The sequence below is a fragment of the Rhinoderma darwinii genome, chromosome 2, assembly GCF_050947455.1.
Source record: "Rhinoderma darwinii isolate aRhiDar2 chromosome 2, aRhiDar2.hap1, whole genome shotgun sequence".
Lineage (NCBI taxonomy): Eukaryota > Metazoa > Chordata > Amphibia > Anura > Rhinodermatidae > Rhinoderma > Rhinoderma darwinii.
The window spans coordinates 109,405,900-109,418,740 of NC_134688.1; the positions used below are offsets into that span (position 1 = coordinate 109,405,900).

At 42.9% G+C, this 12,841-nt stretch overlaps 1 protein-coding gene across 3 annotated transcripts in view; it reads left to right on the forward strand.

Annotated features, from left to right (window-relative positions):
* Positions 1-12,841, forward strand: part of STAT2 (signal transducer and activator of transcription 2) — a 118,310-nt gene that overhangs the window by 41,915 nt on the left and 63,554 nt on the right. For all 3 annotated transcript variants that reach the window (XM_075852097.1, XM_075852099.1, XM_075852100.1), the window contains exons 8-11: positions 230-378; positions 3,164-3,322; positions 8,929-9,021; positions 10,508-10,570. In XM_075852097.1, the coding sequence (XP_075708212.1) occupies positions 230-378; positions 3,164-3,322; positions 8,929-9,021; positions 10,508-10,570 (464 nt within the window). The remainder of the gene's footprint in view (positions 1-229; positions 379-3,163; positions 3,323-8,928; positions 9,022-10,507; positions 10,571-12,841) is intronic.

Genomic DNA, 12,841 nt, shown 5'->3' on the forward strand with positions numbered 1-12,841 from the left:
ACTGCCCCTTCCCTTGCTTGTTCCCTGTTTGTATCCCCTTGCACTTAGTCAGCATAGGGACCGCCGCCAAGTTGTACCCCGTCGCCTAGGGCGGGTCGTTGCAAGTAGGCAGGGACAGGGCGGTGGGTAGATTAGGGCTCACTTGTTCCCTTCACCTCCTTCCTGCCATAACAGACTGGTTCAAATAAATTGCTGTTATAATTAATTTTGTATTTTTTTTTAAGAAAAGGAGGTAATTGATCTGGTCAAGCAGCTCCTAGGGCTGTGCGAGACCCTTCTTGGTTTTCTGCAACAAGAAATTTCCAATTGGTTCGAAAGGCAAAGATTATTATGTATTGGAGCTGACACAGACACTTCTCTTAAGCATCTGGAAATCTGGCAAGTATAACCATAGATCCATCCATCCTTTATTTTACTTGAGCGGGTTCGGAGGCAGGGGACCAACGTAATAAATAGAATGGTGAACTACAATACTCAGATTATCAAAAGTAGAATTATATAGTTTAGAAAAAAAAGACAGCTGAGGGGTGAACTAATAACTATGTAAAAAATGTCAAAGGTCAATATAGAAATCTCGGTCATGATCTATTTATTCCCAGAACTGTACCTATAACTAGGGGGCAAGGAAGTGTCCGGCATTCGAAGCAGAAACCACGTAATTGCCCATGTGCCCCGATGACACCGGTTCTTGGCGAAAGATGTCGGTGGGGTATTGATCCTACATGTTTTTGAATTCAGACAACACACCGCCCCACTAAGAGAATGAAATGTTAACTGCAGTCACCTGCATAGTAGATTATTTCTTCTGCCGTTACCACTGTCGGCTGGCAGGAAAAAACAGTGATTAAATATAGCCTTTCAGTTTTGAGGCAGATCTAGCTAATAATACAGCCTATTAGTCTTTAGACCGTGTCGGAGTTTTAAGTTATGTGGCTAATTTTAAGTAATCCAGTAAAAGTTATATATTTTATCATTTACTCAAGAAAATTTATAACTAGACTGGAAATCCGGATATTTTTTGGTTTGCGGCAATTAGTTTTGAATTGATTGAGACCTTATTTGGCGATTTACACAGCATTGGTTCACAATTGCAGACTCTGATGTGAAATGGTAAAAGAAACCCTGTGACCCCCATTTTGGAAACTACACCCATGAGGACATTTATCAGGGGGTGTTCTGAGCATTTGGACCCCACTGGTGTTTACCAGAAATTAATATGCAGCGGGTGGTTCAAAGTAAAATTTGCAGCCCCCTCTGGGTGGCATTACCTGCAGGGGGCTGGGTGGCATTACCTGCAGGGGGCTGGGTGGCATTACCTGCAGGGGGCTGGGTGGCATTACCTGCAGGGGGCTGGGTGGCATTACCTGCAGGGGGCTGGGTGGCATTACCTGCAGGGGGCTGGGTGGCATTACCTGCAGGGGGCTGGGTGGCATTACCTGCAGGGGGCTGGGTGGCATTACCTACCAGGTGGGCTGTGGCATTACCTGCAGGGGGCTGAGTGGCATTACCTACCAGGTGGGCTGTGGCATTATCTATAGAGGGCTGTGTGTGGTAACAAATTGAAATGAAATTCATCCGACTTTAAAACGGACAAGGAAAAAAACGGTTGCAAAACGGGTCAAAATCGGCCGTTAAAAACTGCAACATGGCCCGGAAAGGAATCTGAACGGATGCAAAACGGCCGACACTCGGACCCTGTCGTGTGAATAAGGCCTTAGGCACGGCCGTGATTTTCGGGTCGGCCGGCTGCGGACTGTCAGCCGTGAGCCGCCCGCAAATCGCGGGACATGCACATGGCCGCGGCCATTATGTTCAATGAGCCCGGACTGCAGAACACGGCCGTAATAAAACAGGTCCGTTCTTTCTGCGGTGTGGGCTCCCGGACCGTGCACGGACCGTAAAAACTACGGTCGCGTGCATGGCCCCATAGGAATGAATGGGGCCGCAATTCTCCCGTGGATTTTCGGGGGAATTGCGGCCGCAAAAGCACGTTCGTGTGCATGGGGCCTTAGAACTTCGAGAACTTGCTTTTTGTGTTTTTGTTTTATTTTTTATTTATTTTCAATGTATCAAAATATTACGTTTTCTTCTATGTCTTATTTCTTTTTTGCATCGAGATAGAATCATTCCCTTAATCCAGAGTCAATGGAGCCTGGTGGTTGCCAGATTATTCTGGACTAATGGATAGTCATATAAAATTTTGTTGTTAGGATAGAGAACTTTCAGGTTTAATGGCTAAAATCAAATAGTAAAATATTATATTTTATTATGTCCTTGCTTTTTAGGATGGCGCTATACTATACACAGACGTTTTGTAGTGTGACCGTGGCAGCTTCTCTATTAACCATATAACTAAATCTCACAATAGTTACAATTTAAGTTGCTACATAAGGGCCTGTTTGCTTTCCGTCCCAGGGTTCCGTCGGAGGTTTCCGTTGGGTGAACCCCGCAACGGAAAGTGAAACTGAAACCACAGCTTCCGTTTACGTCACCATTGATATCAATGGTGACGGAAACATTGCTAATGGTTTCCATTCGTCACCATTCCGGCAGGTTTCCGTTTTACTGACGGAATCAATAGTGCAGTTGACTCCGCTATTGATTCCGTCGTTAAAACCAAACCTGCCGGAATGGTGACGAACGGAAACCATTAGCAATGTTTCCGTCATTGATATCAATGGTGACGGAAGCTGTGGTTTCAGTTTCACTTTCCGTTGCGGGGTTCACCCGACGGAAACCTCAGACGGAACCCCGGAACGGAAAGAGAACTGTGATGTGAACAGGCCCTTAGAGAAGTCTGTGTATCCCCAGCCCTGGTTATCTCTGCTTGGTCTCTTGCTTTCGGTCTTGTGAAATCCCACATTACAGTTCTATGTCGGACTCCTGTGTAAAAGGACGTTCCTTATAGTTCTATGTAATGGAATTCAGGCTGTATTCTACCCAAGCATAAAGCGTTGTCTCTGTGTAACATCATTACTGGTATGTTAACACTTTCAAAGGGCTTCCCTGTAAAATTAATTTTACTCGGAGTAAAAATTCTGCCACTTCTTAACACTGTCCAAAAGTCACCCTTGCAACTCGGATCTGCATTTTTTTTTTTTTAAAGGTTTTTGTAAAAATCAATTAAAACCCCTTTAAGTGACTCTTTCCATTCATAATTCAGGGTAACAAAGACAGAGGAAGTGTTTTTCCATTTGAGGCGTATCCTAGGTAATCTCGGTGAGCTTTCGAATCAAGTAACATATGAGGGAGACCCTCTGAAAATTGACCCTCCAAACCTACAGAAAAGACTTCTTGAAATGCTGCATTGTCTTCTACAGAGGTAAATCTAAGCCATCACTGCTGGAATACCGGTTTTGGTCCTGTTTTCAGCCAATAGAATTTGAGTAATCCTTATATTCTATTTATTTTCTGTTGGCTCTTTGGAATTTTTACATTTCGGAATTTCTCTAGGGCAAAGCTATGGTCAATGACTCTATCTGCATAATCCAATGGTACTCTTGAGTCTGTGGAATACTAACCAGTACAATAGCAGGTTAAATTACTAGTCTTGGGCAGTACTTACATGAGACGATTATGAAAATTGCCACAAAAAGCGGCCAAACGCTTCTCATGCTATTAACCATTAATCTCAACTTTTACCATCATGTTGGTTTTTAGGTCCTAAATTCCGTGCTGATAAATATCTTAATCTATCTTTATAGTGGGTGGACCTCCATTTTTCTGATATGCAACACCAAATTACCTGCATAGGCATAGATTTTAAAACATAACATGTTAGCTGCCTGTAATGACCACTAGAGGGAGCTTACTACATACTGTCTTATTATTGCGTTAAATGTATAACTGTATGCAGTTAGCGCCTAAACTCCTAAACATCGTTTTAATAAGTGCCGGGCTCGAGGAGAAGGGTCCACTGGGTGACTCCTCCGGCTTCTCCCTGCCCGGCTCATCTTGATTGATATGTCGTTCCCAATACACAATTAACAAGCACAGAATAATTATAGACGGCAGTCGAATAAACTACCAAAAAAATGGTTATTTAACAGACACTCTTATGCCATTGCAAAAGAGGTTGTCAAAAACAAAGGGTCTATCTGTTAAAAAGAATCTGTCAGCCATTTTGAGGCCTCCTAACTGCTGACAGAGCGATAAATGGGAGAGGAGGGAATTTTAAACTTACATTTTTTTTCTCGGTCATGCAAGAAGCTTGATCGAGAATACGTTGTTTAATTCCCCCGGCGCACTGATTGCAAGTGCCACTACGGTGGGACCTAACTGCACTCTGCAAGCCACGCCCCTCTGAGTTACGGCACTAGCGTTCTTTAGATTGGCTACTAGAACAGAAAGGGGCACTCGTGACCGCCACACCGGGGGAATCAAACGTTGGTTTCTCAGTCACGCAACTTGCATGACCAAGTAAACATGTATGTTTAAAATGAGGCCTCAAAACTGCTGACAGGTTCCCTTTCATACACCAAACACACCTGAACACATAATAGACTAAATGCCAAGCACTCAAGCTGGAAATGGAATTTAGTTAAAAATATATTTTATTATCAAATTTATTCAAGTGAAAGATAGAGGACAATTAGTCCAATATCTAAAGAAGTCCATTTGCCTTTCCCACAATTCCTACCTATCAAAAACTCATTGACCAGTAAGTGTAAAGTACATCGCACAAATAAATAATTTCATGAAAAAAGCCGCAAATATAATTGGTACTAGGGATGTCACGATACCAGAATTTGGACTTCGATACCGATACTTCGTGTGGTATTGCGATACTCGATACCAAAATGATACTTTTGCCAACAATAATTTTAAAAAAAACGTTCTTCCATTTTCTGATGTGAGGCGCGTGGTGTGATGAATTTTAAACCTCCACGTGCCTCACATTAATAGTAATTAACCCCAACATTGGACGACATTGGGTTAATGTGTGAAGTACATGATGGGGTTAATAACTATTAATGTGAGGCACATGGAGGTTCAAAATTCATAATACCTCGTGCCTCACATTAGTAAGTGAAAAAGCAGTTTTTTTTATTTTATAACCGCGTAAACATGAATGACGCTATAACTGTGTTATTACGGTCGCGACGATACCGAATATGTGTATATTTTATGTATCGAGAAATATTTTATTGTAAGTATGCCCTAACAGGAAATATGGTCAGACAGCCCTGGGATCCTTCAATGGACCCTGGGCTGTCTGCCCATATATGGTATGGCCCTCGATCTCGTCACAGGAATTCCCTGTGACGCGATCCAAAGGGCATTTCCCCTTCTCATTTTCCCCTGAATGCTGCGGTCCGCTTTGATCGCAGCATTCAGAATAGTGGCAGAGATGAGAGGTTTATCTGATCTCAGCCGTGGGGCTGCGACTGTGTAATACAGCCATTGCCCCGCACCTGACAATAAGTGCGCGCGAGGTCAGCATGAGGTAATGCGGCCGCTGCTGCACTAATGAGCGGCGGCACCGGCACTGAAGACAGAACATGGGGGTGTTTTGCAGTGTGCCCGCCATGTTCTCTGTCTTCAGTGCCGCCGCTCATTAGGAGCGGGGCAATGGCTGTATTACACAGCCGCAGCCCCGCTCTCATACATTCATGTATTACTATACTAAGCTGTGCGGCTTCACCGCTAAGCATCGAAATACATGAAATAACGGTATCGAATCGTTTGAGGGTGCACGGTATCGAAACAGTATCTAAGTTTCGATGCATCGTGCATCCCTAATTGGAACAAGACATAAATTCATGAATCAATGCGTAAATAGATACGGAGCCTAAATATATAGAGGAATTTCTTGAAAAAACAAATAATGAATATGATAAACACTACATAGGTCGTAGTTTTAATATTAAACCGGCATTCATCCATACGGCAAGTGCTTGAGTAAACAGTTATGATATTCCCAGACAGGGTTTACTCACAAACCACTGTTACCGATGTAAAGTGGCCGTAGTCAGGGCGTTCCTCAAAGTCAAGTCTGTCAGACGCTTTCCGTAAATGTCCAGTTTCAGGAACGCAACGCTCTAGCAGGAGACACGGGCAGGTCTCTCCTCAACTCTCCACTTGGTGGTACCGTCTTGTCACTGACACGTTTTGTCTGCTAGACGTACTTCCTCAGGGTGCATGCACAATAGGGTTTCCCCTAGCTTACATAAAGCAATTACGGTGCTTAAAGAGGATCTGTCACCAGATTTTCAAACCCCTATCTCCTATTTCATGTGATCGGTGCTGCAATGTAGATTACAGTAACGTTTTTTTTTTTTCAAAAACGAGCATTTTTGGCCAAGTTATGACCATTTTTATATTTATGCAAATGAGCCTTTCTTATGTCCAACTGGGCGTGTATTGTGTGTGTACATCTGGGCGTTTTTACTTGTTTTACTAGCTGGGCGTTGTGAATAGAAGTGTATGATGCTGACGAATCAGCATCATCCACTTCTCTTCGTTAACACCCAGCTTCTGGCAGTGCACAGACACACAGCGTGTTCTCGAGAGATCACGCTGTGACGTCACTCACTTCCTCCCACAGGAACTTCATCGCGTCGGATGAGCGAGAACACGCTGTGTGTCTGTGCACTGCCAGAAGCTGGGTGTTAACGAAGAGAAGTGGATGATGCTGATTCGTCAGCATCATACACTTCTATTCACAACGCCCAGCTAGTAAAACAAGTAAAAACGCCCAGATGTACACACACAATACACGCCCACTTGGACATAACTTTAAACACTGGGCGTGTATTGTGTGTGTACATCTCGGCGTTTTTACATAAGAAAGGCTCATTTGCATAAATATAAAAATGGTCATAACTTGGCCAAAAATGCTCGTTTTTGAAAAAAATAAAAACTTTACTCTTATCTACATTGCAGCGCCGATCACATGCAATAGGAGATAGGGGTTGCAAAATCTGGTGACAGAGCCTCTTTAAAGAGATTTTTCACGAATCTTTTTTTGTCAGAAAAACATTACTTTATATCTATTATTCAGAAATGGAGACCGTTCATAAATCCTTCCCTGACCCTGTATCTATGGGTATGTCCGTGGATGTTTGCCTTGGATCCTATGATGGCAAACCCAATAACATAAATTCATCTAAATAACTCAAAGGGGAAATACCCATACTGTAAGTGAACCCGTATGTGCCAGTGACATCCCGTGATTAGTCCATTGAGCAAGTGTTCGTATTAACTGCCTTTTGGGCATGCGGTTTTCATCTTCTATTGGATGGTTCTATTTGAGTGAAGTTTCTGGATCGCATCCTTACGGCCAGCACATGAATATTTATTAGTGGTTAATATATTGCATTATAACCGTATGTTGCTGCAAGTCCGATTCTATGGATATTACAGGCTGGAAGCTCATCGATGTGTTATAAGTGCTCCTTAATGATGATTGGGCTGATCAATATACTCCTCACCCCTTCTCAATGATTCCACGGCCTATGTAGTGTTCATCATTTCATTATTATTTTTTTCATGAAATTCCTCTATGTTTGGGCTCAGTAATTTATGCATACGTTGATTGATTCTATGAATTTTGCATTGATTCATGAATTTGTCTTGTTCCTTTTATATATTTATGCATTTTTCCATGAAATTATTTATTTGTGCTATGTACTTTATACTTACTGGTCAATGAGTTTTTGATAGGTTGGAGTTGTGGGAAAGGCGTTTGTGCTTCTTTAGATATTGGACTAATTGTCTTCTATCTTTCACTTGAATGAATTTGATAATAAAATTACATATTTTTAACCTAATATACATTTTTAGCTTGAGTGCTTGACATTTAGGGTATGTTCACACCGTCTATTTTTGGCTGTTTTTCGGGCCGTAAACGCTCAAAAAACGGCCGAAAAACCGGAAGCCAAATGCCTCCCAACATCTGCCCATTGATTTCAATGTTAAAACTTCTTTCTGTTTCGGCGGGCCGTTTTTTTTAACGCGCCCGTTTTGGAAAACGGACGCAAAAAAGAAGTGCAGGACACTTCTTGGGCCATTTTTGGAGCCGTTTTTCTTAGACTCTATAGAAAACAGCTCCAAAAACTTTCGCTAATAACGGCGCGAAAATCGCGAGTGGCTTAGAAATGTTTCCCTTGCAAACAGCTCCGTATTTTCAGACGTTTTTGAGTTTGCGTGTGAACATACCCTTATAGTCCAGTATGTTCTTGGGTGTGTTTGGTAGATTTGGAGTTCAATGGGCATTGAGCGCCATTCTGAGATTTTCTTGTATTATTTAGCTGGATTATACGTCTGTTTGTATTTTTTTCTACCCTCCTCTCTTAGCCAGGAGATTAGCTTCAAAGAATAGCTCGCACTCTGAAGTGCCCAACTTGTCCATGAATTACATAGTTGGCATCACGTTATCCTTCATGCAGCATACAACTGCTGTGCAGGGAAATTGTACATTGCTGCCAGGTTTTCCCACAGCTTACGTTTAAATGCTGGGGTCCTAGTTGCGGTACACCTTATATTCAGCTGATCATCAGGGTACTTGTCCAATGTAGAGAAGCCCGTTTAAAGTACACAAGCCATAACTAGAGCTATCCGCATCACCTAGCGTGCTTGTGGATCATTTTAGGCCCTGTTCACACAGAGTTTTTTTGGAGGTGGAAAAATTTGCCTAAAAATTCCTTCCACACCGTGAAAATTAATGGAAAATATGTAAAAACATACAAAATATAGTGCAACTATTTTACAAAGAGTACATATTATGTTTGCTGGCTGTCAATGTGAGAAACCTATAAAGACAGGCACATAGGAAAATTGGAGCAGTTGTCCATGGTGACCAATGAGATCCAGTTTCTCTCTTCCATTATTTTATTTTTATACATTTCTCCTTGTATATTACCAAAAGTGAAAATTGTATAGCTGCTTTGATTAAATAATTTAACCTGTTCGAATTGTTTCAATCAGATCATTCGTTGTATGTAAACAACCAATCATGACCTTTCCATGCAAGCGACCCTTGGTACTGAAAACCAGTACGCAGTTCTCTGTAGGGGTCAGGTGAGTAGAGAGTAAGTTAGATGTTTGTGGGAACAGATGTATTAATGTTTTTAGAGATATGACATGTCAGAAGTTTCGATCGGTGGGGGTCTCTGTACTGCGAACTCTACCGATGAAAACTTTTAACGTATCACTATGACATGTCAGAAGTTTTTCGAAAGTTTAGTTATCCTTCAAGGTATAATACACCACCGCCTGGAAGTAGAGTACATCGCCGGCCTTAGTGTATGGTGATGGTGCACTGTATAGCATTGTTATTTAGGCAACTGTTTAGAAATGTTTATTGGACAACATATGCACTTTATGGTACTTACAATAGATCATTTTTAGGTCTGGTTATTTGTTCACTGTTTGACAAAATACCATATGAGGAGGGGGGGGGGGGGGCGCCACCAGGGCAACATCAAACGTAAGGCCAGGCCTGGTAAGGTAATTTCCAGAATCATAAATTATCAACTATCGCAGGATAGGTGATCATTTTCAGATTGTGGAAAATTTCCCAACATTGGGACACCCACTGATAGCTAGTTCCTTCTGGCGCTCAAGCATGCGTGCTGCCACTTTATTCAAAGTCTATGGGAATGACAAACAGCCAAGTACAGGGCTCGGCTGTTTTGAGTCATTCTCGTTGACCTTGAATGGAGCTGCCGGCGCATGCTCGATAGCCACTCCATTAAAGCTCCTTCTCACTGTGCGGTGAGGAGGGTCTGGAGGTTTGTTACCCCCGTTCTCATTCTCGGCGGGTTTCCCAGCGGTGAGCCCCCAACAATCAGAAAATGATCGCCTATCCTGTGGATAGTTGATAATTTATGATTCTGGGTAAAGCCTTTAAAGTAGATTAACAAATGTATGGGCAGGTGGAAGGTTCTCTTTAATAAAAGGTTTTTATTACCTATGTATGCAGCGGAGTGCACCATGTAATAGGCAGTGCTGGACAAACCTTGTCTCACTTTAAAAAAAAAATAATTCTATCCTCCTCTGTTATTTAGATATCGGTACCGTTATATTTGGAAGCCCGATATGTAAATAACCCCCTGAACTGTCAATGGGGACGCTTCTTTATTTGTAAATGGCATGGGGATGTGTTACTTATCGCTCTGACACTGTCCAATCAGCAACGGACAGTGTGAGAGAATCTTGTGCTGTGTGATCTCTCTCTCTCTCTCGCGCTCTCTGCAGAACGACAAGACTGTGTGATCTCGTGAGAGAGATCACACAGCACAATCCGCTCTCACACTGTCCGTTGCTGATTGGACAGTGTCAGAGCGATAAGTAACACGCCCCCCTGTGATTTAGAAATAAAGAAGCGTCCCCATTGACAGTTCAGGGGGTTATAACGGCACCGATATCTAAATAATGGAGGCGGATAGACCAAGAACAAGGTTTGTTTAGCACTGCCTATTACAGGTTGCACTCAGCTGCACATGTATGGGCAGGTGAAAGGTTCTCTTTAATTTGAATTGCTTACTTGTTTTTCCTCTTATAGATTCCTTGTGAATTCAAAGGAACTCCGAAACAACAACATGAAGATCTCTTATAGCATAGATAAGTATGTCCCTCCCAAATCCATAGACCTCAGAATTCCACTGCTTATAAAACAAGTTTCATTTGTTATGATTAGTAGTCCCAGCGAATCTGCGCCTTTTCTGTGTGGATTCCTCGCGAATGACTGCTGTGGATTTTTAAATGTGCAGCGCGTTTATTATTTCTTGCTGATTTTATTTGATTTTTTTTAATATCTTTTTTTTCCCGCTGCATGTGAATAGGGTTTCCTTACATTGGATTCAGAACATCAGCGGGTTCAGTGAGGATTGAGCACCTAAATCCTCTTTAAATCCTGAACATGTGAACATGGCCTTAAGGTCCTTTTTAAACGGGCCAATTATCGGGCAAACGCTCATTCAGAGAACGCTCTTTGCCTATATTTGCCCTGTGTAAACCGGGCTTTGATCAGCAGATGAATGAACAAATGCTCGTTTATCTGCTGAATTGTATCGTTTTAAAAAATATTTTACACCCCAGTATACAAAATCAATATATAAGTGTCAAAAAAGGTAAAAGTGGATTCGCCACTAAAGCAAGTGCTGGCATGTCGCTAAGATTAAACGTTGGGGGTCCAATACACGGGACCCCCACCTATACAGGGGGACGTGCTGCCGACATGATGATAATGTATGGGGACGAGTGATCAAAGTAACGAGCACTCGTCCCCATACTAACTCCTTGTGACAGGAGCAAACGTGCGCCGATCAACGAGCTGTCTCGTTGATCGACGCTCGTTTACACTGTTCTGGACGGGCCGTGTAAGAGGACCTTTAGCGTTCTGCTCTTTCACCCCAGTGCTGGATTCACAGCAACACTGCTCATTACTGCTGTGTGTTATCCTCCATTCTACTGCTGCTTCTTTGTGATTTAGGATATGTTCACACGCTCTACAAAAAACGTCTGAAAATACGGAGCGGTTTTCAGAGAAAACAGCCACTGATTGTCAGGCGTTTTTGAAGCTCTATTGCAGTGTATTATGCCTGTCTGTGTAAAACGGACAAGCATCTGCTAGGTCATACACTACACTACAGGCAGACCTGGGGGCCTTTATTAGGCCCCCGGCTGCCATAGAAGATAGACACTAGGCAATCTTAGCTGTCAGTGGGATGAGAGGGAGCTCCCTCCCTCTCTCCAAACCCACTCAGATGCGGCGCTTGCTATTGAGCGACGCATCTGAGGGGTTAAACAGGTGAGATCGATACTACTATCGATCTCACCCGTTTGAGCAGGGATGCCACCAGCCTCTGGCAGCTGAGAGCAGGGAGATTTAAAGGCTCCCTGCTCTGTTTATAAATTCCGAATCAGCGCTGTAAAAAGGCTATTGCATCGCCCCTTATTTATTTCCTGTTGCTTATATATTGCCAACCTATTCTGCAGTGCTGTGCAGAGATTGTCATCAGCCCCTGTCCGCAATAGGGCGAACAATCTTAATTTCTCTATCTGAGAAACAAACACACCAGGGCTAATTCACTTATCTGTATATTTTTGGAGTGTGGGGGTATATACTTAGTACCTGGAGAAAACACGGGCCGAATATACAAATGCCATGCAAGTGTCGTCCTTGGTTGGATTTAAACACTGGACTCCAGTGCTGCAAATCAACGGTGATAACCATTAAGCCAACCATTGCCTAAGGCCCCATTCACACGGCCGTGCTCGTAATCACAGTCCGCGATTGCAGGCACGACCGCCGGCAGTTACCAGCATTTTCGGGCTGTGCTCCCATACAAAGTATAGGAGCACTCTCACTTTTCAGGGGCACCTGACAAGGCTGTCCGTTATCACCCGCCCTATTTGCAATTGCCATAGAGGCATTGGCGATTCGGCTCAGAGCCTCCCCAGACCTTACTGGTATACAATGGAAGGGCAGAACTTCTGTAGTAGGCCTCTACGCAGACGACATAGTCCTTTTTCTGGATAACCCAAACTCCTCGTTTCATGTGGCGGCCAGATTATTAGACGAATTTTCGAAGTACTCAGGTCTGAAAGTTAATTGGCAGAAATCGGCCATTTTATATACAGCTAAATATCCGACCCCAGACCCATTTATGTCACAATATGGCCTTGACACTGTCTCTAGCTTTAAATATCTGGGAGTGACTATAGTCCAAGATCATGGCCAAACTCGAGATACATCCTTAACCCCATTATTGACTAAGGTAGGAGACAGATTTAAGAAGTGGGCTAGACTCCCGTTATCTGTGGCAGGACGCATCAATTTGGTTAAGATGGTAGTCCAACCCTAATGTACGTATATCTTGCAACATATGACTGT